The sequence below is a fragment of the Oryzias melastigma genome, linkage group LG1 (assembly GCF_002922805.2).
Source record: "Oryzias melastigma strain HK-1 linkage group LG1, ASM292280v2, whole genome shotgun sequence".
NCBI lineage: Eukaryota > Metazoa > Chordata > Actinopteri > Beloniformes > Adrianichthyidae > Oryzias > Oryzias melastigma.
The window spans coordinates 23,047,635-23,069,038 of record NC_050512.1 but is presented as its reverse complement, the minus strand read 5'-3'; the positions used below and the strand labels follow the sequence as shown (position 1 = coordinate 23,069,038).

At 38.0% G+C, this 21,404-nt stretch overlaps 3 protein-coding genes across 5 annotated transcripts in view; 2 read left to right on the top strand and 1 right to left on the bottom strand.

The window, feature by feature from the left end:
- Window positions 1-7,037: 7,037 nt before the first annotated feature.
- On the bottom strand, window positions 7,038-11,218 carry LOC112157325 (transcription elongation factor 1 homolog). Of its 2 annotated transcripts, none has more exons than XM_024290013.2 (4): window positions 11,112-11,218; window positions 10,696-10,830; window positions 10,549-10,619; window positions 7,038-8,049 (listed from the first exon to the last, which is right to left on the bottom strand). In XM_024290013.2, the coding sequence occupies exons 2-4, from the start codon at window positions 10,809-10,811 to the stop codon at window positions 7,985-7,987; spliced, it is 252 nt and encodes an 83-aa protein (XP_024145781.1). In that variant the 5' UTR covers window positions 10,812-10,830; window positions 11,112-11,218; the 3' UTR covers window positions 7,038-7,984. The 2 variants fall into 2 exon arrangements, with proteins under 2 accessions (XP_024145781.1, XP_024145782.1); XM_024290014.2 differs by having other exon boundaries at window positions 11,049-11,179.
- Window positions 10,810-15,144, top strand: pld6 (phospholipase D family, member 6). 2 transcript variants are annotated; one of them, XM_024290012.2, is made up of 4 exons: window positions 10,810-10,949; window positions 12,530-12,708; window positions 13,173-13,402; window positions 14,601-15,144. In XM_024290012.2, the coding sequence occupies exons 2-4, from the start codon at window positions 12,530-12,532 to the stop codon at window positions 14,825-14,827; spliced, it is 636 nt and encodes a 211-aa protein (XP_024145780.1). In that variant the 5' UTR covers window positions 10,810-10,949; the 3' UTR covers window positions 14,828-15,144. The 2 variants fall into 2 exon arrangements, with proteins under 2 accessions (XP_024145780.1, XP_024145779.1); XM_024290011.2 differs by lacking the exon at window positions 10,810-10,949 and adding an exon at window positions 11,179-11,318.
- Window positions 15,145-16,231: 1,087 nt separating this feature from the next.
- rab3da (RAB3D, member RAS oncogene family, a) overlaps window positions 16,232-21,404 on the top strand; it is a 12,463-nt gene continuing 7,290 nt past the window's right edge. The window contains exons 1-2 of the mRNA XM_024290084.2: window positions 16,232-16,433; window positions 19,169-19,402. Coding sequence (XP_024145852.1) covers window positions 19,169-19,402 — 234 coding nt within the window. The 5' untranslated portion in view covers window positions 16,232-16,433. The remainder of the gene's footprint in view (window positions 16,434-19,168; window positions 19,403-21,404) is intronic.

Genomic DNA, 21,404 nt, shown 5'->3' with positions numbered 1-21,404 from the left:
CATGCTGTCACAGCTTAACCTCCAAGTTCTCAAGGGAAGAAAAAAAAAGCTGCACACACACCGAAGCATGTCTTCAGATCAGATGAAGGCTTTTCCGTGACACGGAGCACACCCAGGCTGGTCCTGTGTAGTTAGCAGGGCAGCAGCAAGGTGTATTTTTACACCAAATCTCTGACACCTCCGTACATCTCTTCACAGCTCGTGGTGAGAACAGAAGACACGTCCACTTGAGTTGTCATCATCTGCAAGCCAGACATGGACAGTTGGGATGGAGGAAGAGGGCGAGTGGGAGGGAGACGAGGAGAGAAGACTAGAGGAGTCTGGGTAATGAGGGAGACGTCAAGACCTTCTCGACTTGCTTTGCAGTGACAGCGGGTTGAGAGGGGAGAGGACTGTCAGTGAATTTCCCGTGTCATGTTTCATGGGTTGCAGCTTTGAAGGTGCACAGACAGGAATGTATGCTTCGTGTCTGAACGGTTAAAGAAGCTGATCTGAGCGCCAGAGGGATGGGCAGGTGGGGATGAAAGGGCAAACCTCGGGTAAGGGGAAAAAAAAGCATGCAGGAAGGGTTTGTAATGATGAGGGAGGAAAGGTTAGGAGGAAAAAGCCAGAGGAAGAGGAGTCAACTCCAGCTTGTAAACTAGCTTCCACGAGGAGCTGTCTGTGGTGCTGATCCAACCCCCCCTTCTGTTTCTTCAGATGACCCTCCTCCCTTTTTTTTGCTCCTCAGCTGACAGCCACACACCCTCTAATTGGCAAGTGTGGACTGGGAAGAGTGTGTCTCATTCTCCGTGGGACAAAGCAAGAAAGACGAGTGTGTTTTCGTGGGGGAAAAAAAGGACATTTGGGACGTATTAAGAGGCAGACAGATAACAGAGGGGGGATGAAGGAAGACAATGAGTAAGGAGGAACTGATGGAGGTGAGAGCAGAACATCTGTGCTTGGAAATCGCTGCCTCCTCTCCGAGCAGAGTAACACACACTGACACCTATTTGATAATTGGTACGGCTGCCCTCTCCCTGAGCGCTTGCCTAAATGGCTCCTTGATAGCAGGAGCAAGGGGACGGGGCTGCTGGCAGGCTCCTCCGTTCATTCAGTTCAGATCAGGTGAAGAAGGAGAGTGTGTGTCCACACAATAAAGTTGTTAGTCTGCGTGAATAAGATGTTGTACAATGACCGCCGCGTTGCCATTTCAAGGATAAGTACAATGTCTTTTGTCTCCTTGGTTCTAGGTGCTGTTGTTAAAGATTCGCCTCCACACAGACCTCCTCCCTCTACACCGCAGTCTCATTCAGAGCGAAGCAGCCGAGAGCACGAACACAGAAAAAAAAAGAGCTCCAGAGCCGAATGGAGAGGAGGTGGGCTTTGTTGCTCCGGTCTCGACCACGGGTATTCTTGGGTTGATAATACAGATGTGGATGTTATTGCTTGAGAATACGCGTAGTCGAGTGGAGGCTCCAACATCGGTCAAAAGTGCTGTTCTTTTGTGCGGATTTCTCTCCATTCTGAGGATTTCTACCGTCTGTGCTTTTTTTTTTTTCCAAAAGTCTTCTGAATAAAGAGGAATGCATCAAGGCTAACCAGATTCCTAATTCAAATTAAGCCAGCTGCAATTATTTTTATCACAGATCCATCACTGTAAGTTAGTGCACCTGTGGAGCAAATGGGTTTGTGCAGTCAGTTAGACTGGAGGTCCCCTGCAGAGAGCTGGCGTGGTGCAAGACGTCCTGCTGGCCAGGACGTCTTGCACCACGCCACTAATCGAAACCAGGGGTCCCCAAACTTTTTCTTGCGACATTCACATTACTATTTTCTTCTTTGATGATGAGGCTTACAGAAAAAGTGTAATGATCTCAGGGCGTGTCTGTAAGATTTATAGTTTTCCAGAAAGCAAATTTTAAAGAATGAATTTCTGTAATCTATATATAATACTGAAACATTTTAAAAATTAAACAAATAAGTAGTTTATCCCAGGGATAGGCAACTGGCGGACACCTCATTCAACAAACTGTAATTACATGGTTCGTCAGTATATGGCGCTCGCAAGCAATCTGCAACAGGTGGCCTCCAGCAAAGAAGAAATGTTTATAAATAAAGCTTACAAAGATTTTGGTCTTATTTAAAATGGTACATCTTATTAATGGAAGTGTGCAGTACTCTGGTAGTGATGAAGAAAAACTGTGGCCCTCCCTATCATTAAAGTTGGTCTATCCGTCACAGTTTAGTCACGTTTTAAGTGGGTCTCGATCAGCCAGATTAAAAAAAAAATAGGCACTAGAGGCGTGCCAAAATATCGATATTGCAATATATCGCGATATTTACTCCTTTCATTTATTCTCAATGGGTTCTCATCAAGTATCAATCTTTTATTTTAGGTTGAAAACGTAAAACGTAATATTTGTCATCATTTGGTAAGACGTTCCTTCGGAGGTAGACAAGCATTAATGATTTCAGCAACGTTGTACAAAAATGTCTATTATTTGTTACACAAAATAAAACACGTTCTTTATTGTTTAATTGAATTGTGTTTAAGCTAGAAAATAAATTGGGAACTATTTTCCTAAACACTATGTGTTCTTCTATATATTGTTAGTTGTTATAAATGATTTTTACCAATTATCCCATAATCGTGATATCATCGATATCGTGAGCCACATCGTATCGTGAGGTACCCAGTGAATCAAGGGCGGGAATCAAACCTGCAATTCCTGATTGCACCCCTTTGTTATTCCCAAGTAATCCCATTACTTTATCGGTTGGTGGGTGTCTTTCACACAGTTTCACTCAGGCTGCTTCAAAAAAAAAAAAATTGGTAGCAGATGAATAACAATCATTGATGCCATGCAACCGTGGACTAAAACTCTGCCTAACCATCATCCCTCTGCACTGACGACTTTGCATTTTTTGACTTCCCGGCTCCAAATGAGCACATTAGGGCTTCCTGTCCACAGAAACCTGCAACATGAGGACATGTTAAGGCTTGCTCTGGTGGCTGACATTTCAGCATTAGCCTCAGCTGACTGCCTGCTATGATGGCGATTCAGGCTCACATGCAAACAGGACTCATGTAATCAAAATGCCAGTAGGGATATAAGAATTTGATGGATATCATGAGAAACGAGCAAAAAAAAGGGACATTTAAATGCACTTAGATTGCAGCCTAGAGGTCCTTTTGCCAGTGGGGAAATAAGGGATTGAGTGCTTTTATGTGTTACTATTTTTGGTCCGGAATGATGGATGTTTATGCTTTTTATTGATCACGTTGAGGTGAAGGTTTGCAGAGTTTCTTGGACGTGCGTGTGCACTGCTTAATCAGGTAGCAATCATGGTGGAACAACAAAAACAAAACAACCTTAAGTTATCCTTTCTTACATTAGCATTATTGCAAGTATTATAAATTAGGAAATCTTTGCAAATTCAGCAATAAATTTGCATTGGGTAACCACTCACGACAGATTACACTTTTATCACTTACTCTGCCACGATTTCTAACCACTGCGTAAGCAAATCTGTGACAGTACGTCAGGATAATTAATACAATTTCCACTCTGACGTGGCATGAACTTGTTGATCGGGCAAAAGCTCTGTTTATGTGTGTATTTATACGAGCGTGTGTGCGCTTCTAAGCAACAAAATGACTATTGTGAGCACAGCTCCAGGTGCCTAGCAACCCAAATCGCTCTGTTTCCCTGGCAACAGTTGCCTTGCACTCACTGTGTGGGTGATTGGCAGCCTTGACAACGGAGACGGAGTGACACTTGACCTCGCGTGCTGAATGGGAGCGCAGAAAGGAGCGGCGAGAAATAGAAGAGAGGGGGAGGGAGTGGGAGGGGACAGGCAGAGACAGAGGAGACACTAAGTGATAATCATTCTCCATTGTAATCATCCTCCAGCATGTTTCATAAGACGTCGTCAATACCTCTCCAGCTGGGGTCCATCATCAGACACAATGCACAGAGTGGAGCGCACATGCATGGACACACTCCTCCCGGGTGGAGAGCCCAGGCAGGCACTCCACATCTCATCTATTATCACTCAGCTCCGTCTGGTGCATAACCTCGCTACACTGTGTCTTCTTTTATTTGTGGTCTGCTACATACTGTGCTCTGCAGGGATGAATGGGGGCTGGACGGCTAAAACTGTCTCATGGTCATACATGCCACAAGACAGCAGATTGGAAGCTGGAGACAAAGATGCTCTTCAGCACTTTTAAATATAATTATAGTAATTATCGCAATGAGATTTTTTTTCCCCCAATTCTCCCATTAGCAGGCTGCGGGTGTTCCTCCTAACATTACTGTTTTTCTAAGAAAAGCATGTTTTTTATCGCTGATGGATAAGTGAAGCATATTTTATTGTTGGCATTGCTAAGAAAATTATTTTATTTTACAATACTAGTAAAAGTCTAGACTGACTTTATTAACAGTTGTTAGGTTGATTAAATAGAAACCAAGTGGGGGCCAAGTGGGTCTCATATGGTTTAAAAGTGGGGAGAAACTGTGAGCCCCGGCCCGCAATGGGTTTGTTCACAGTTTCTGTCGTGGCCACATGAGCTTAAGTGGGCACTCAGTGGGTTAGCTTGCTTTGCTAGCTAGCCTCCTGGTGGACGGCATAGCATGTTAGCAAGCTCCGCTGTAGCGAACTAGCGAGAGCTGCTGTAACTAGCCAGTTCCGCTGTAGCAAGCTAGCGTGCTCCACTGTATCAAGCTAGGAAGTTCCGCTGTAGCAAGCTAGCGAGCTCTGCTGTAGCAAGCTCCATTGTAGCGAGCTCCATTGCAGAAAGCTAGCGAGCTCCGCTGTGGCTAGCTCCATCGTAGCGAGCTAGCGATCTCTCTTGCAGACAAACCCATTTGGGGCCCACATTTTCTGCTTACTATTAAACTATTTGGGGGTCCACCTGGCCTTGCTGGCTGGGATCACTCACTTTTCTGTGACAAGCTTACATTTACTGTTTAAATCATAAATATTGCAAATAAATTACACAGAATAAAACTGTAAAAAAGTTCTATTTGACATTTTTAACTTAACTTTGTAATATTTGGTGACATTAATCAACAGGTACATTAACCATTAAACACCGGAGCTCCGGTGTTTATGTTTTTTGATTTACTGTAACTTTTCAACCGTTAACAAGATCGGCGTGATTCCAGTAGATTTTAAAGGAGAAAAGCGGATTCAAAATCTGCTGGAATTACATTGATCGTGTTAACGGTTAAAAAGTTACAAATGTTAAAGATTTTGTGTTTAAGCATCACCGGCGCTGCCTCAGGTCTTAAAGGGTTAAAGTCAAACTTTAATATGGTTCACCACAGATTTGGGCAAACACTGAAGAAAATCTGGAATTTACCAGGTGTGTAACAATTAATAACTTTAAAAAATGAATCAATTTACATTCCAGATCCATCTATCTGAGGCAGATTTTTAATCAAATGCACCATCATAAAATCCTAAAGGAAATTAATTTTGCTTCACTTTTTACATTTTACTTTTGGATTTTTACATCATCAGTTCACTTTTATGTTTTGGATATGAACTATCATCTGACTGCTTAAAAAAAGCGTAAAAGTAGAACTACAGTTCCACTTTCAGACAAATAAAATTACTGGAAAAAAGATAAATATATGAGTTTAAGGGGAGCACTGTATGTCTATCACCGCACATGTGGATGCTTTCAGTGTCTAAAAGTCTTTTCTCGTACTTAAAATGTTTCCATTAAATAAAATGTTGGCACAAAACCTCCTTAAAGTTCTACAATATTTTATTTAAATATATTTATATATAAATTTATGCAGATGATACAGACATATTTTTTCTGTTGTCGTATATGTCAAATTAAGGATGTAACAGTTAATTGATTTTTCTTCCTACGATCCAACCAAATCAACTAAAAAATCTGCTTCAAAATGAGATAAATTGACAATCGAAAAATCTTGGAAAATGCTATTTTGATTGGAACATGGTGGGATTATTATATTATAGCATAAAAACAACATCACAGCAGACAACACACATGTAATGCAGCAAAAACGTCTAATTGTGGAAACACTGAATTCAGCAAAGATGTGTGACTATAGTGCATGGCAGAATGTTCCTTTTGGATTATTTTGATGTGTAAAAACAACAGTGGACTGAACTTTATTAAACTAAAATATGAAAGGATCTGCTATTAATTTATTTGTTTGTAAACATATTTAATTTACACTTGAAGAAATAAAGGAAAACTTCACCTGCACTGTTCAGTACCAGCAATCACAAATCATGAAACAAACCGAATCATTCATTCAGCAAAAATCAAAATTACATCTTCTCTAACTTGCTGGGACTGTATTTTTTATTTACCCCATAACGTCTGAATTTATTCCCAGCTATGAACAAATATTCACTTAGGTTTTGGTTTTAAGTAAATGCTACATTTAGGTAATGTTATAGCTAATTTGGTCTGTCACATATTAGAGACAACAGGCATTAATCCATCCCAAAAAGGCTTTAAAAATGATAATGTCACAATGAAATAACTCAGAAAAGTATTTATAGTTTTTTATGTGTAAAAATGTGCAAACGTCACCGTTAAAATCATTTAAAATAAAAACAGATTCACACACATACAAAATGACAGTCAAATTTGTATTTCTTTAATGAAACTTGCAGTTACATGTTTACAAGCGAGTTTCGTTCGACGCTGCTCTTGTAGGAAAATAGCATTAAAGTGTTAATTAAGACAACAAAGTGCACACTTCTGTAAATGCACGGTTGTTAAAAGTCATTCATCCGTCTTTGAAATGGTTATTTCATTCCAGGATAATATGCAATCACACCAGAGGCTCAATGGAGGATGAACAATTCAGAGGCTCAGCGTAAACCTCATCCATTTTCCTGCTTTCTATTGTGGGATGATCTAGAAGTTGATACAATAGTCTTTGAGGACACGGAGGGTTTCTAGTAATTGTGAGTAAAAGCAGCAGGGCAGTGAACAGTATGGACTGTTTCACACTTGCACATGACACTTGGATCAATTACAGCATGTATTTGAGATGTAGTTGCAGTATGACTTAATCCAGCTTTATTGGTGACCTAAAATGCATCAACATCCACCCTGAGAAGCTCCTTTCTGACTTGACACAAAATACGCAGATGGAGTCTAAATGTGCACAAAATGTAACATCATTAAAACCAAGGAGGACAAACACCATTTAGCAAGGGAAATATAGAAACAAGATGGTCGAATACCCAAAATACTGCTGAACTGTTTAGAAAAAAATCTCATGTTTGTATAATAATTCATTAAAAATACTCATATTTTATGTATTCTTTGATCTGTGTCATAGTTTTGCATAATCATGTTTGGAGATGTTATATTGCTTTTGTTAGTTCTTTATTGCTCATCTGTATAAGACCAAAAAATAAAAAGTTGTAAATCCTGAACTTGTCTGACAAGTGTTTGCTTAAAATCTGATTCTTTCATGAAGTTTTGGTGCACACAACACTTTTAAATGAAACTGTAAAAGAATAAGGGGAAAGAAAAATCCAGTTTGTGCATCACACGTAATCAACAATCAATGAGACTCACTTTTTGTCATAACAGTGATATAAATTTGGCCACAGAATCCAGAATAAAAGCCTGTTTGTCCATGTCTATTTAATTTTAACACAACCTAATATGGACAACTGTTTGAAAGCTAAAAACCACAATTTAAAAGATTGAATCTAAGTTTTCTAAGAAAAACAAAAACATGATTGGTGTTTCAAGACAAAACAGGCAACCCGATAAAGGAAACAATTATGGAATACATCCTAACCCAAACCTTTCTTTCTTAGGAAGGAGAAAACTATTTCTGAGCATGTCAATGAAGACAGTAGAAATCCTTCAATAACATTATTGAAAGTCTCAGTTATATTCTGGCCCGCTTGATCCAAGTGGGCGCACCCCCTTCAGCCACATGTCCGTCCGCTCCACGTTCACGCCGTGCCTCCAGCTTGATGGGGACTACTGATTGGCTGCCTCGCAGGCGTCTATCCAGTCGCTGTACACGTCCACGGGCTCTGACAGATCTGAGGGGACGAGGATCAGGAAAAGAGGACTTCTGCCACACAGAACAAGGGATCACACTAAAACGGATTGAAATGAAAACCCGGGACAGAAATCTGATTAAGGTTGGAGGTAATCCAAACAAAATGATGTCAGAAAATACACAGTAAAAGCAATTATCATCTTTAGAAATCATTTTAACTTTCTGAAAACATTTTTTTCTTCTTATATATAGAAAATGTTTTCAATTTTCTGAGTTGATACATTTCAGACTACCAAAGCTGCAAATGGTCATAATAGACTAAACTGATTCCAGAAAATCTCAGATTCTTGTATTTATTTTTGCTGATATATTTTGCTGTTCAGTAAAGTTGGGTTCCAATAAAGTGAGCACGTCCAAAGTCCGGCCTGTCAGCCAAATGCAGCTCACTTTTAATTTTCCATTATAAATTCAGATGATGTTTTGAGTCATTGTATACCTGTGGCAATACCCTTTTGAGACACTTTCTAGTTCATTTCTAAAATGTCAACAGTAAATAAAAAAGATAAGTTGACAGTGAGGGCCAGAACTTCCAGGAAAAGTGTATTTTTTTCTGTGAAATATTAAACTATTGTGTCTGCCTAATATGCCAAGATCTGTTTTTGAGGAGTTCAACCACCATGCTAACAACGACAAGCTAACTGGGAATGAAAAAGTGACAGTAATTTTGGTAAAAACATTTTCAGACGTATTTGTGTTCTATGGTAAAAAATTAAAAATATGCCATTGCATTAACATGTTTATTAAATAGTTTGCTTTTACTTAATGTTATTAAAATAGTTTAGAGAATGCAGTGCAATTGCTTATCCCTCAAACATTTTCACCTCACATGTTTTCAGTTATCAGCACTACTTCACTGTGACATGTACAAATAACATTCCAGGGACGGTTGTTAAAAGGACCTTTGACTTTTGTGTCACGTCTTCCTACTGAAATAACAAGACGACCTAAATGAGTAGTTCTAAATTTGGCTAATAACGTACGTAATGTAAACTAAATGGAAACATCCTGAATATATTTGTGTTTATTGTGTTTTATTGATTCCTTGTAAATTTCTGTGCATTATTTTTGATAATGACACTGGGTTAGGCCATTGCAACAAGCCCCCTAGTGTTTGCATCGTGAACTGACTTGGCTTCATTTATTTTTTGCTCTTAAATTTAGGCTGGAAGTGGTTTCTCATCCCAATTTTTACATCAGTCTACACAAACTGTCCTTATAGAGCTAAATAAATACATATTTAAATTTTATAGTATTAAATGCACAATTATAATCCAAACCAACAATGTGTCTTTTAAACTGGTTTATGTAATTTTAACTTTTTTTGTTATTGTTTTATATTAAATATATTTGTAAATGTAAATAGCCCAGCTAAGAACAAATGCTGCAAACTAGCTAAAAACATTATGATATGGCCATGGGACTGCTGTTCGTAGTATGTCTATGTTCATATCCTTATTCAATAAATAATTTCAATTCACTGCAGTTCTAATTTTTCTTCTAAATGTCACCCTTTGAAAATAACACTGCATGATGCAGGGCGTGTCTAAATCCAGGCTTGGAAGGCTTTTGTCCTGCTGTCACCTGTCCAGCCTGCTGCTGATTACCTGGATCAGGTGTGTTCCACCAAAATGAGAAGCTGCAATGAATGTCCTTTGGAATAGAAGCAGGACAGTGACCTTCAACGTCCGGTTTTGGACACTAAAGAGAGTAGTACGCCTTTATTTAAATCATAGAATACAATTGTTGTTTGTTAGAAAACAAACTTTCAAGTTGTCAATAGGTAATGGTTTTAAGTGTATCTTGTGTAAAAAAAAAAAATCCCTGACTAAACAAATATAGTGTAACAACAGGAAGAAAGCTACAGTCAGAATAATATTGAATACTTTTCACACATATTTAAATAACTGTTTGCAATATATGCATAGAAGATAAAGGTCAGGTTTAGGACTATAGGATTTATTTTCTATCATTCTGTTCCACTAATGCTTTGTTTATGTGTGACAGTAGCTCTGAAGACAGTATTTATGTCACCTCCAAGAACTCAGGAAGACATGCCAACAATTAAGGTTTTTTTTTCATGTTGACACTTAAACATCTGAATCATGTCTTTTAAAATTAAATCACCAATGTACGCTGCACTTATTTGACAAAGAAATGTAGTGTTAAACCAAGATCTTGTGATAAAATTCTCTACAGTGACAGATTAAAAAAAAGTTACATTAAGTAATGTTTTGATGGCAAAAACATGAGTGAAGATGAGGTACAAATGTGTATTTGACAAACATAAATAAGGAGCACTAATGACTATAAACACAAAAAATCAGCAACTAGGATAATGAGTTGTTGCACCTGATCTTTACAAACTCCTCATCCCAAAAGATATACTTAAAAAACAACAATACTGATTTATTCTCTCACGTATAGCAATTCTTTTGTTGAATTTAAATTCAATGTCACAGTTTATAAAGTGAAAGGATACAAGTGATGGGAGTCTGGAACTCTTCCAAACACACAGAACATGATATTATCCCAGTATTCCTGCTTCTCTCCCTGCAACAATACAAACAAAACAGTCGATATCCAGAAAAGCAGTCACTATACCTGTTGATTTTTCATTAGTCGTTACATTTTAACATCACATGACTTCTCGTGGTTGCAGAAAGGACAGGTGAACTGAGATTCCAGGTCCCCTGTCATCTTTTTCTTAGGAGGAGGCTTTCTTTTTGACTTGCGCCGACCCATTGTACCTAAACTGTCAAACCTGAGGGAAAAGAGACAAGCAGAACACACTGCTAGCAAATGATCTGACAGATCAACACCAGCAGATGAAGATAACCTGACTAAACAAAGCTATAAGCTGGCAGCTGCTGCACACTGAAGGTAAGCTAGCCGGCTAACGTTAGCATGTTTGTCGCTAGTCTTTAAAACAACTTAAACCACTTTAGTCGTTATTCAAATGACTTACTACACATAGCATACCTCTTAAACTTGCATTGGTAAAAGTTTATTGTTTGTCTTATTTGGTTTATTTACTTATTTTACCTTCAAGTGTTGGTCGGAAATACACGTTGTGCTAGGCAAACGAAACCCTAAAGCCCAGCGCATTGGTAACGTTTCGACGTACATGATTGGACGAGAGCTTGTGCTTTGTAGCATCTTATTGGTCAATTATACTGTCAATCATTTTGGCTGGCAGTGACGTAGTATTGTGGCGATTGAAAACATTGGTGGCGACTGAAAACAGTGATGGTGAGCTTTTCTCAAAATCTTTCACAGTTCACCGCTTTGACGGAAGTTTTTGTTGACTTTAAATTTACTAAATTGTGCAGTTTGATAATAACTTTTATAGTTATATATTTTGAGCACAGAAACAATTAGTCTGATAAAAGTCGCGTGTCACAGAAATGTTTTCTAAAACTACTAGTGTGTTAGCCAAAAAATAGTTTAATCAATCTAATAAGGTAATTTTACTGTTGGGATTTGCTAGTACTTATGAACAGACAGAATTAAACATGAAAAAAAAAGAATCCTGCTAAATTGAGAAGAACGTATTAAAAGCGTACAATGTTACATTTTTAGTTCAATTCAATTGTATTTATATAGCCCAATATCACAAAGGAATTTTGCCTCATTGGGCTTCATGCTGGTAGTTTTTACAAATGTAGAAAATTAGTCATAAAATATGCACAGTGGCTAAAAACGAAACAGACTAAATAAAAGGTTAATTTTCACAGCTTTTAACTTTTAGGTGCATATCCTTCAAAATAAACTTTTAAAATACACTATGGTGTGCATCTTTTTCTTAAGGATAATACTAAAAAATGTTGATTTATTGAGCTTTAACTTGAGTACTTTGATGGAAAGAATACTTTGAAGAAAGTTTCAGCTCGAATAAAAGGAAATGTGTTCAAAACTGTGGTGAGAGCAGCCATGTTGTTCAGCAGAGCTGGAGGTAGCAGAGATGAAGATGCTGAGGTTCTCTTTGGGAGTGACCAGGATGGATCAGATCAGGAATGAATACATCAGAGGGACAGCACCTGTTAGAGGTTTTGGAGATAAAGTCAGAGAGGCCAGACTGAGATGGTTTGGACATGTTCAGAGGAGAGACCATGAAGATATTAGGGATGTCTAGAGTCTAGAGCTGCCAGGGAAGTAGAGGAAGAAGAAGACAGGTTTAGATGGAGGATGGAGATTCGTTGTGGTGACCCGTGAAAGGAAAAGCCGAAGAAGAACTACAGCTCGATTAAGCATTTAATATTGTGCTACAATTTTAATCCACAAAGCATCCTCTGTTTTTGAAATTCTGATGAAAAACTTGACTTTACATAAAAAATTTGCCAAATTCTCCACATATTTTTTTTGCCATCATGTGTATACGTGAATAAAAAAGTCTTTATTTGTTTATTATTTGTGCTAATAAACACTAAAATGCATCTGAACTTTTGGATTTACTTTGCTAGATGTCAAAGATGTGGACGTTGAAGGTGGTCGGCCTGGGAGCAGTCGCCGTCTCTCTCAGCGTGGAACTTCTTGTCAGGCTTTTCAGTCACCTCAGGGCTAAAAGAACCATTAACAAGGTCCTCTTCTTCCCTTCAGAAGTTGCCTGTGTGGAGCACCTCTTCAGTACCCTTTCAACTCAGTAAGAGATGTGCAGAAGTTAACTTCTTTTTTTTGTACTTTCTATATAATTGATGCAATAACGGCATCTGCAGAAATTCTCCTAGCCATCAGAGACAAAAAGTAATATCCTGTCAGCACATTAATTTTTGTTCCTCTCTGTGGCATTAGATGGGTAGAATTTTTTGGAGATATGATAGATTAAATTTGCGCTTTAAATATAAGAAAATCACCATATAATTTAAGTATATATCTATCTATTGCATCCATCAGAGAACACAAGTTTCGTCCTCAACAGTCAAAATGATTCAATAAGCTCATACGGATTTGTTTAAATACTGAAAATATGAGTCATTTCTTAGGTAATGGTTATTAATACACATACACAAAGCATTTTTTTTAACAACGCTGAAAAACGGACTGGACATTACTCTAAAAACCCATAATTATGTGATGATTATGCACAATTTTTCCCCCTTTTTCTAGTTCCTGTTTGTGCCCGTTGCCTCACGGCGTCGAGACATCTTTCTCTCGTCTCCTTCACCACCTCCTTTCTGCATCCTCCTCCCTCAACTTGTGTGTCTTCTCCTTCTCCGAAATGAACCTGAGTAGGGCTCTACTGCTGCTGCATAGCAGGGGCATAACCATCCGAGTCCTCACTGACAAAGATTACTCTGACATCAACGGCTCCCAGATAGGGGCCCTGCGTAAAGCAGGTGAGAAGAACCTTTTTTTGTCTAGATAGCTGCAAAGTTTACACACCTCAATTTCTCTATATGCAAATAGATGTTCAGAGAAAAAATGGCACAAGTACACAAACTTGTCCCTCATTGAAATATTGTAAAAACAAGATAAAAAGTGACACCAATCTCTGCAACACAGACAGGTATTGCTGAGATGCGGGAAAGATGATGTTGGTTTTATTTAACAGGCGCTCTCTCTGTGCTCTTAGACCTCAAGTATCATTGTCAGTAAGTCCCACAGGATCCATACTAGTGAGCAGTGACAAGGGATGTCAGGGTCAGTGGAGGTTGCCTGTGCAGGGTAATGGAGCTCTGAAAGATTTGTGCCTGACTCATGCTGTCCCACTCCATTTCTCAGCCCTCTCTGCATTTAATAAATCACTGCAAGTCGGTTCGGAAAGAATTAAGTAAGTACAAAGCTGGCAACCAGACAGCAAATGTTATTAGGCAGAGTGTTTCAGAGTGGGAATGTTGACTGCAAGAAACAATAAAATCCCTTTTTGTACCCAGATGCAATTTATAATTATCTTGGAGAAACTTTTTTTATTTTTTTTCTTGCTGAATGGAGCTGGCACCAGTGCAGGGTGTCTCGATTGCCGTCACTGGTGGACATAGCTCAGTGGTTGTGACACATTTCTTTTGTGAGGAGAGACATTTGTTAATGTGAATGATGACTTTAAAAGGGACATCCTAAGGTCAAAATTGGAGAGCCATGGATCTTTTGTTGCTTCTTCCATTTGTCATCTTTGAACATCAAAAAAAAAAAAAACTTTTTTTTGAGTATTCTCCTCTGATTCTCATGCCGTCTCCAGTCCAAGATGACTGCACTGATGATGTTCTTATATCAACATTTTTTAATTTAGCTAAAAAAATGGTACAAAAAATATTTTGACAGTAAATCCGTCTTAAAATTTTGTTACAGGAATATTATTGGTTTGGTGTAAAATATTAAATGAGATTTATAAACAATAAACTTGTTTTAAGTCATAAATATCAACACTTTTCTTAGTTTTTATGCTTTAAGGAACATCTAAACTTCTTGTTAGTAGAATCTATATGCATTTGCACGTTAATAATTCATTTTAAAGTTGTTTAGGATTGCTGTGAGCACTACTTGACACATTATTTTTTTCCACTCCATTGATTTTTCTTGTGACTAATCCCCACCCAGGGATCTGTGTGCGGTGTGATCGGACATCTGTTCACATGCATCACAAGTTTGCAGTGGTGGATGAGCGGCTGCTCATCACAGGCTCCCTCAACTGGACGCAGACAGCAGTGCAGAGGAACAAGGAGAACATTCTCATCACCGAGGAGCCAGATTTGGTGCAGCCCTTCGTCAAAGAGTTCCAGCGCTTGTGGCTGAACAATGATCCTGCTCAGAAGCAGAAGCAGTGATTGAATATTATTTTTTCAAAGACTGAGAGTTTGTGATGTTTCACTGTCAGATTAACTGGGCCAATTTGGCCTCAAAACAGGATTGATGTTCATATTAAGAATCTGAGTTAACCTTTAGTTCAGGAGGACAATCTCAAAACAGCTATGTTACAATAGAAATTCATTGATAGGTTGTTATTGTTGTCTGCTATTTGAGTTTATGGGACTAATAATTCTCCAGTATGGGATTTATCAGGCACATTGGCATTTTAAAGTTCTGTAAAGCTCTATTGAGGTTTTGTTAGCTGTTGGTTTTAACAATAAAAAGTTTAACACAATTACTGTCATATTTCATTTTAGGAAACTTGTCACATCAAGTTTTTTTCTCTCTTTTTATTCTCTAACAACTTTTCAAATTTAGATGTGTTTTATATTGTTGTCACTTATGATTACCATGCATCTACTTTTCATTTTCTGTTTGACCTTCCAGGGATGCTTTTAGAGAAATTACAGTGTTGTATCTTACCACCTAATACTTTAGCAGTGAGGATTTTAAATGCTGGTATTTTTTGCTAAAACAAATAATAGCTAGTCAAATAATATAAAGGTATATAAGCAAAAAATAAATAACTTAGTTTGAGTTTGTGTAACTTTTATTTTTATTCAGAACATTTACATGACATATAGTAAAGAATTAAAACGATAAAAGTATATCAATATATATTAGAAAAAACCATAAGAGTTGTTACAAAATTTAAAAAAATAAAATAAAAATAAAAGTAAGATCATGTTAAACTGTAAGGCTGAGATAGGTGATAGGTTTTAATTGCTTTTTATTGGTATTACTGTGAAAATGTTTGATTTAAGCATTTATTTATTTTTTTGTTTGTTTGTTTTATTGCTAAATTTAGTTTTATGAATGTAGTATTTTGTCGGTAACTCAAGAGGTTTATCAGATAGAATTTTGAGGATAGCTTATTATCATAATTATTAAAACCAAACAGTTTTTCCAGTTCAGGAAGAAATGGGGATATTTTTTGTGTTACTTAATTCCATGTGACAAAAAAAGGGGGACTTCTCCGGATACGAGGCAATTTATGAAACCTTCAAAATAAAATCCATATCATTGTTAATTGTTAATAAATTGGTTTCCTTAAAAAAAAATTCAATCAGTCTATTTATAAGAAAATAAAGCATTTACTTCAATTCATTTTTCACTTAAATGCTATTTAACAAATCAAGATTAAAGGTTGTTGAGTATTCAAAGAAAAAAACAAATAAAGAAAAATAACTAAAACGGTTGAAGTTTAGAGGCTTTTAAAAATCTTCAACGGTGGCCCAGACATTTAAAAAACACATTTTTTTTAAGTAAATGTAACGAGAGGGAGAGATATTAATTTTTTTATTTTGAAAAGTCACACCGGAAATGCGTTGATTATGTTGCGTCTGGTTTAACCGCGGTCCTGTTGATGTCCCAGCAACAGGCACGTGCCCAGTTGGGGAGATCCGGGAGCGGAGCACCTGAACCAGGGCGGCTGGCGGCGGCAGCACACGGCCTTCGACTCTCAGGTGGATGTGGCAGACTTGAGGGAAGGACGGAGGACACAGACTCACACCTGCATCTGAGGTAAGAGTTTAGTATCAGTTAACCAAAGAAAAAGTTAGGGTTACAGCAAACGCACCGTGTGGTCAGTGGCTCAATGCACACAGGTGACGCCAGCTATTACTTTTAAATCTGTATTATGGTTTAGAAATGATAAAATTATGTCCGGTTTGAAGTCGGGATGAAAAAAAAAACACATAAAAGTAAGTAGACCCCAATTCTTTGCAGAACTTTATAGTATTATTGTTTTTAATGCATATCGTTTTTTTAAAGTAATTACCTCCACCCAAACAGTTGTGGGCAGTTTTTGCGTTGGCGCATGCGTGGATGCGGGCGTTTGCTGAGTGCACACAGCTGCTCCAGTCCTCCTCCTGGAAGAGGGTATAATGCTGAGCTGGTCTCCAGAGACAGCTCATCAGCAGACGGGACAGCGGGAGGATGGCTGGGCTATCTCTCAAGAAGGAAAAGGGGGGGTCAGGAGGTGAGGGGATGTGGGGATGAATGGATGGTTAAGCCTCATCATGATGCAGGGGGAAGGTGGGGATATATAGCTGGATTATGACAGGGGTGATGTATAGATGGATGAGCGTGGGTGAGTTTAGGGAGATTGATGAGAATGTGTGTGCGTGGGTATAAGTGGGAGTGTCAGCGGGTTGGGGATGGATGGTCAGACAGGTAAAAGATAAAATGCACAGGCGGGCTGAGACAATATATTTCTCATAGCATATCAGTGGTCGTCTGCTGATGCTGGTAGGTTCTACGGAGACTTTTGATGACAGATGGATGCTGGGACGGATGACTGATAGTGGAAGAAACAGCTGAAGGAGCACACCCTCGCTGTCATTCGCTGCTCTGTGAATAAAGAGGGAAAATGATACAGTATGTCTTCTAATTAACTGTTAAGCTGTTTTTGTGTGGCAGCCAATCATAGTTCACATCCAGAGGAACATTGTCAAATATGGCGGTTTGGTTCGACTGAATTTTTGAATAGTATTCTTTGTAGTGCTGCCACTAACGATTATTTTAATAGTCGACTAATCACTTAATCATTATTTTTTTCTGATTAGTTAACTAATAAAGTCGTGTGTAAACTGGATGTAAAGCACACATAATAACCATCATTAGCTTTAAAATAATTAAAAAATAGATATATAGCATTACCTGCGATAATGCTAGTGGGAATGCTGTAAGCTGAATTTGGCCGCTGAAGATGCTGAAATTGATTGCTAAAAACGCTGAAGTTGAGAGCTCAATTCGCTGAAGCTGATAGCCAACTAAAATATTAGTTAAATGCCAAATTAGCATAAAAAACAAACAAAAAAAGCCTAAGTTAGCCAAAACAACTAGCAAGAAGCTGAAATACTATCTAAACTCCAAAATAGCCTAAAAAGCAAAAAAATAAGCCTAAATTAGCCAAAATAGCTAGCATGCAGCTTTAATATTAGCTAAACTCCAAATTAGCCTAAAAAACCTTAATAAATGCCAAATTTCAATCTTACTATACTCTGACTCCATATAATATAAAGTAACGAGTAATCGACCAATAAATTAGTCGTCGACTATTTTAATAGTCGTTGATTAGTCGACTAATTATGGTAGCCCTAATTCATTGTTCTCCCACTAAGTTAATTAAGACTGGAGAAGTGGTAGAACTATTAGGTACATATTGTAGCTTTATCCTCAAGCTACAGACGCATCGGACAAGCAGGGAGGGGCTTCTATTTTTGTTGTTTTTTCTTTTGTTTATTAGCGCATCTCCGTCACCTACAGTTGGAAGGGGCTTGGTGCAAAATGTCGAAGCGGTGCAAGTTTAACAAATCTTGCTCCAGGCTTTTTCTTCACGGCTCTATTGTGATATATGAAAGACTTGGTGTCATATACTCCATCCGGGAACAAACTGTAATCATTAATTCCTCCATCACGATCAATTTTCAAACGGTGAATACAAAAAGACGCCATGCATACATTACAACCAAATCGGAGTCCCTGATTGGTCAAAATTTGACTGGTTTAACTTAACATTTTGTTCATAGATCCCAAAAATGGTCTTGGTCTGGTGAAATCCAGTCATGGAGTTTTTATCCAGATGCCAGTTTGGACGAGGAAAACGAAGACGTTCATGAATCTATTTTGCCTGAAAATCACTTTTTTTTACCTCACAACAGCATTTTTTAGTCTGCCTTTGATTCACAATAATTTGAATAAATACTCACAAAGGCAATTTTAAGCCTGATTTTCTCTGTCCTCCATCATGAGAAAAATGCCAAAAGAAGATGTTAAAAACACCAAAAACATGATGTTCATTGAAGCATGTCTTGATGCAGCCAGTGCTCCTGTCTTCTTTTGAAACGAAACAAATGCTCCTCCGATGTTCTTTTCATCCCAGAATGTCCTCATTTTTAAGGCCAACCTCCTGGGTTTTGGATTTGACCCTGCATGCATCAAACCATGTTCAGTATTGAAATGAGGAAAAACAGAAGCATTTTCGGGAGGCCCTCATTTGCATGTCTATTGACTTAATGCTGCTTTCTGCTGAATTCATCCGTGGCTTTGCTCCAGTCTTTGACATAAAGTGCAGCTTCACCCACACAAGTCGGACATTTTAAAAATGTGGTTAGACATCTAACCGCAGCTTTTACTGCATATGAATGAAACACACATTTAAGTTTTTATTTTGGGAAAAAGGATCAAATCCATTTGATCTACTTGCCTAAAATGTAATATCCCTCATTACCGTCCTGTCCCTCTTTGTTTGACAGATGGCTTTAGCCAGAGATCCAGTGGCGGTCCAGGAGCAGAGAGATGCCGCCGATCAGAACTTTGACTACATGTTCAAGCTGCTGATCATTGGCAACAGCAGCGTAGGGAAGACGTCTTTCCTCTTCCGCTTTGCAGATGACTCCTTCACCTCAGCGTTTGTCAGCACAGTGGGAATCGACTTCAAAGTCAAAACCATCTACAGAAATAACAAGAGGGTCAAGCTGCAGATCTGGGTGAGATGAAGAAACGCATAAAACGTGTGTTTGCTCTACCAGTCAGACAGTCTGATCAGGGATAATTAGAAGTTAGATGAGTCTGTGTTGGTGTCATACACACTTTAGTCTGCAGTCAAACACTTCTATGAGGAGGGCTATGATGAACACGCTGACAACTCCTATATCTGTGATTTTTAAATGTATTCTAATGTATTCCACTGTCTGTTTTTTAACTCGCATAAACACAACGAGATCACTGGTAGATTATTTCGAAGAACAAAGGTGACTTGTATGCTTCTCCACCTCAACCTTCAGTGTTCTGCATGCATACCAAGCAGTCTCCAGCTTTTTCTGATCTTCAGTGGATGAAAAACATTTTAGGATTTTATAGTAGTAAAAACAAGTCTTTTCATGTCAGTAAAGGTTCTCGTTTATCCAAGTGAAGATGAGTCATGGAGTCTTTTCATGTCTTCGCATGTTTTCACTCAAATGGTTGGGGTTCTTCATCCTGAAACTCTTTTCCTGAAGCAAAAAGCAAAACTGTAGCCGGATCAGTTCATCAAGTCACCACTTTAGGGTATGTTGTACCAGCTCGTCAGTTCCCGTTCACTTCCATGTAAAATAGGCTAATTGCTCGACAGAATTAAACATTTTTTTTTAATTAAAATCTTGTTTCTTAAAATGTTTGGTGAAACAAAAGTTTCAAAAGAGAAGATTTCAAGTCTAGATCCCAAGACACAACTTTAAGACATCAATGAGAACTTTCATAGACAGATACTTAGTAATTATTAACAATAATTTCTTGTCTTTGAGATTAGATTTCAAATCTGTTTACAACTGTACTGGGAAATATAGATTTTTTTAAACTCATTTTTTTTTATTATAGATTACCAAAATTGCAAAAAAATATGTTTTAACCGATTAGTGGTCAGCTAATAGCTGGATAGCTCACGAATCTTCTGACTTTTTGGGTTTTAAGCAGGAAGTGTCAGAAAACTTACCACAGGGATAACTGGCTTGTGGCGGTCAAGCATTCACGACGACCTCCACTCTTCCTATTGTTGTGAAGCAGAATTCACTAAGTATTGGATTGTTCGCCCACTAATAGGGAGCGTGAGACAGGTTAGTTTTACCCTACTGATGATGTGTTCTTGGAGTGGTTAGTGCAGGACAGGCACGTGGAAAACAGGGTTCGATTCCCAGGATGCAATGAGCTCTTTCCAGTGTGGGTCCTTGGGCAAGACCCTCTACGCTATTGCCCAACTATGTTTGTATTAGGTCTGTGTCTGTGACTTTGAGGCGATACGATATAGTCCAATTCTTTTACCTTAATGGATACAATCTAGATAAATATTATTCATTTGGAATTTAAAATTATAAATGAAAATACTTTTTATGGTAACTTTTTATTCTTGCTGGCCTTTTTTATTTTAAGCAACAAAAAGTTTTTGACTAAACGGCTTCAAACATAAAAACCTGGCATTTTAAGACCAGCAATCCCAAACCTTTAATTGGCTGCAGACCGCTCCGCCCCTTAGGATTTAACCACGGGGGGACACTATACTGGAACGTAAGGCAACTTTATTAATATTGATAATAACACCATATTGTAACACCAAAAACATCAAACTCTGGTAACATATTAATGTTATGAATATTATGCAAACAGGCTTGGTGTGTGGGAATCACCTGTTGGGATATATCCATATTTTAAGTAGGACTTCTTGTTTTTTATTATTATTTTAATTCGTTTCTGTCTGTTCGTCTGTTTCTGCATTAATCCCTTATTCATTTGCAAAGAGACATTCCACATACAATTTTCTCATGTTGCACACCGCTGGACTACTCTTAACGGTCAAGTGACTGAAATTGTAACCTTTAGAATCCTGTTTTCATCAAACCCAACAGATTTTTCAGAATTAAAGATCGTTCAGACTAAACCCTACAGCTTAGGGCTCCAAGGTGTAGCTGAGAAAATCTGGTAATTTTTCAAAATAAAAGATTTTTGAAAAACTAAAAG

Bases quoted from the DNA above. Each gene is read 5' to 3' on its own strand.
- LOC112157325 (XM_024290013.2), bottom strand. From the start codon at position 10,811: ATGGGTCGGCGCAAGTCAAAAAGAAAGCCTCCTCCTAAGAAAAAGATG. The intron at 10,620-10,695 runs GTAACGACTAAT...GTATTGTTGCAG, and splicing joins AAGTCATGTGATGTTAAAAT to GGAGAGAAGCAGGAATACTG. The intron at 8,050-10,548 runs GTATCCTTTCAC...TCGTCCCCTCAG, and splicing joins GTTCCAGACTCCCATCACTT to ATCTGTCAGAGCCCGTGGAC.
- pld6 (XM_024290011.2), top strand. The intron at 12,709-13,172 runs GTAAGAGATGTG...CCCTTTTTCTAG, and splicing joins TTCAGTACCCTTTCAACTCA to TTCCTGTTTGTGCCCGTTGC. The intron at 13,403-14,600 runs GTGAGAAGAACC...ATCCCCACCCAG, and splicing joins AGGGGCCCTGCGTAAAGCAG to GGATCTGTGTGCGGTGTGAT.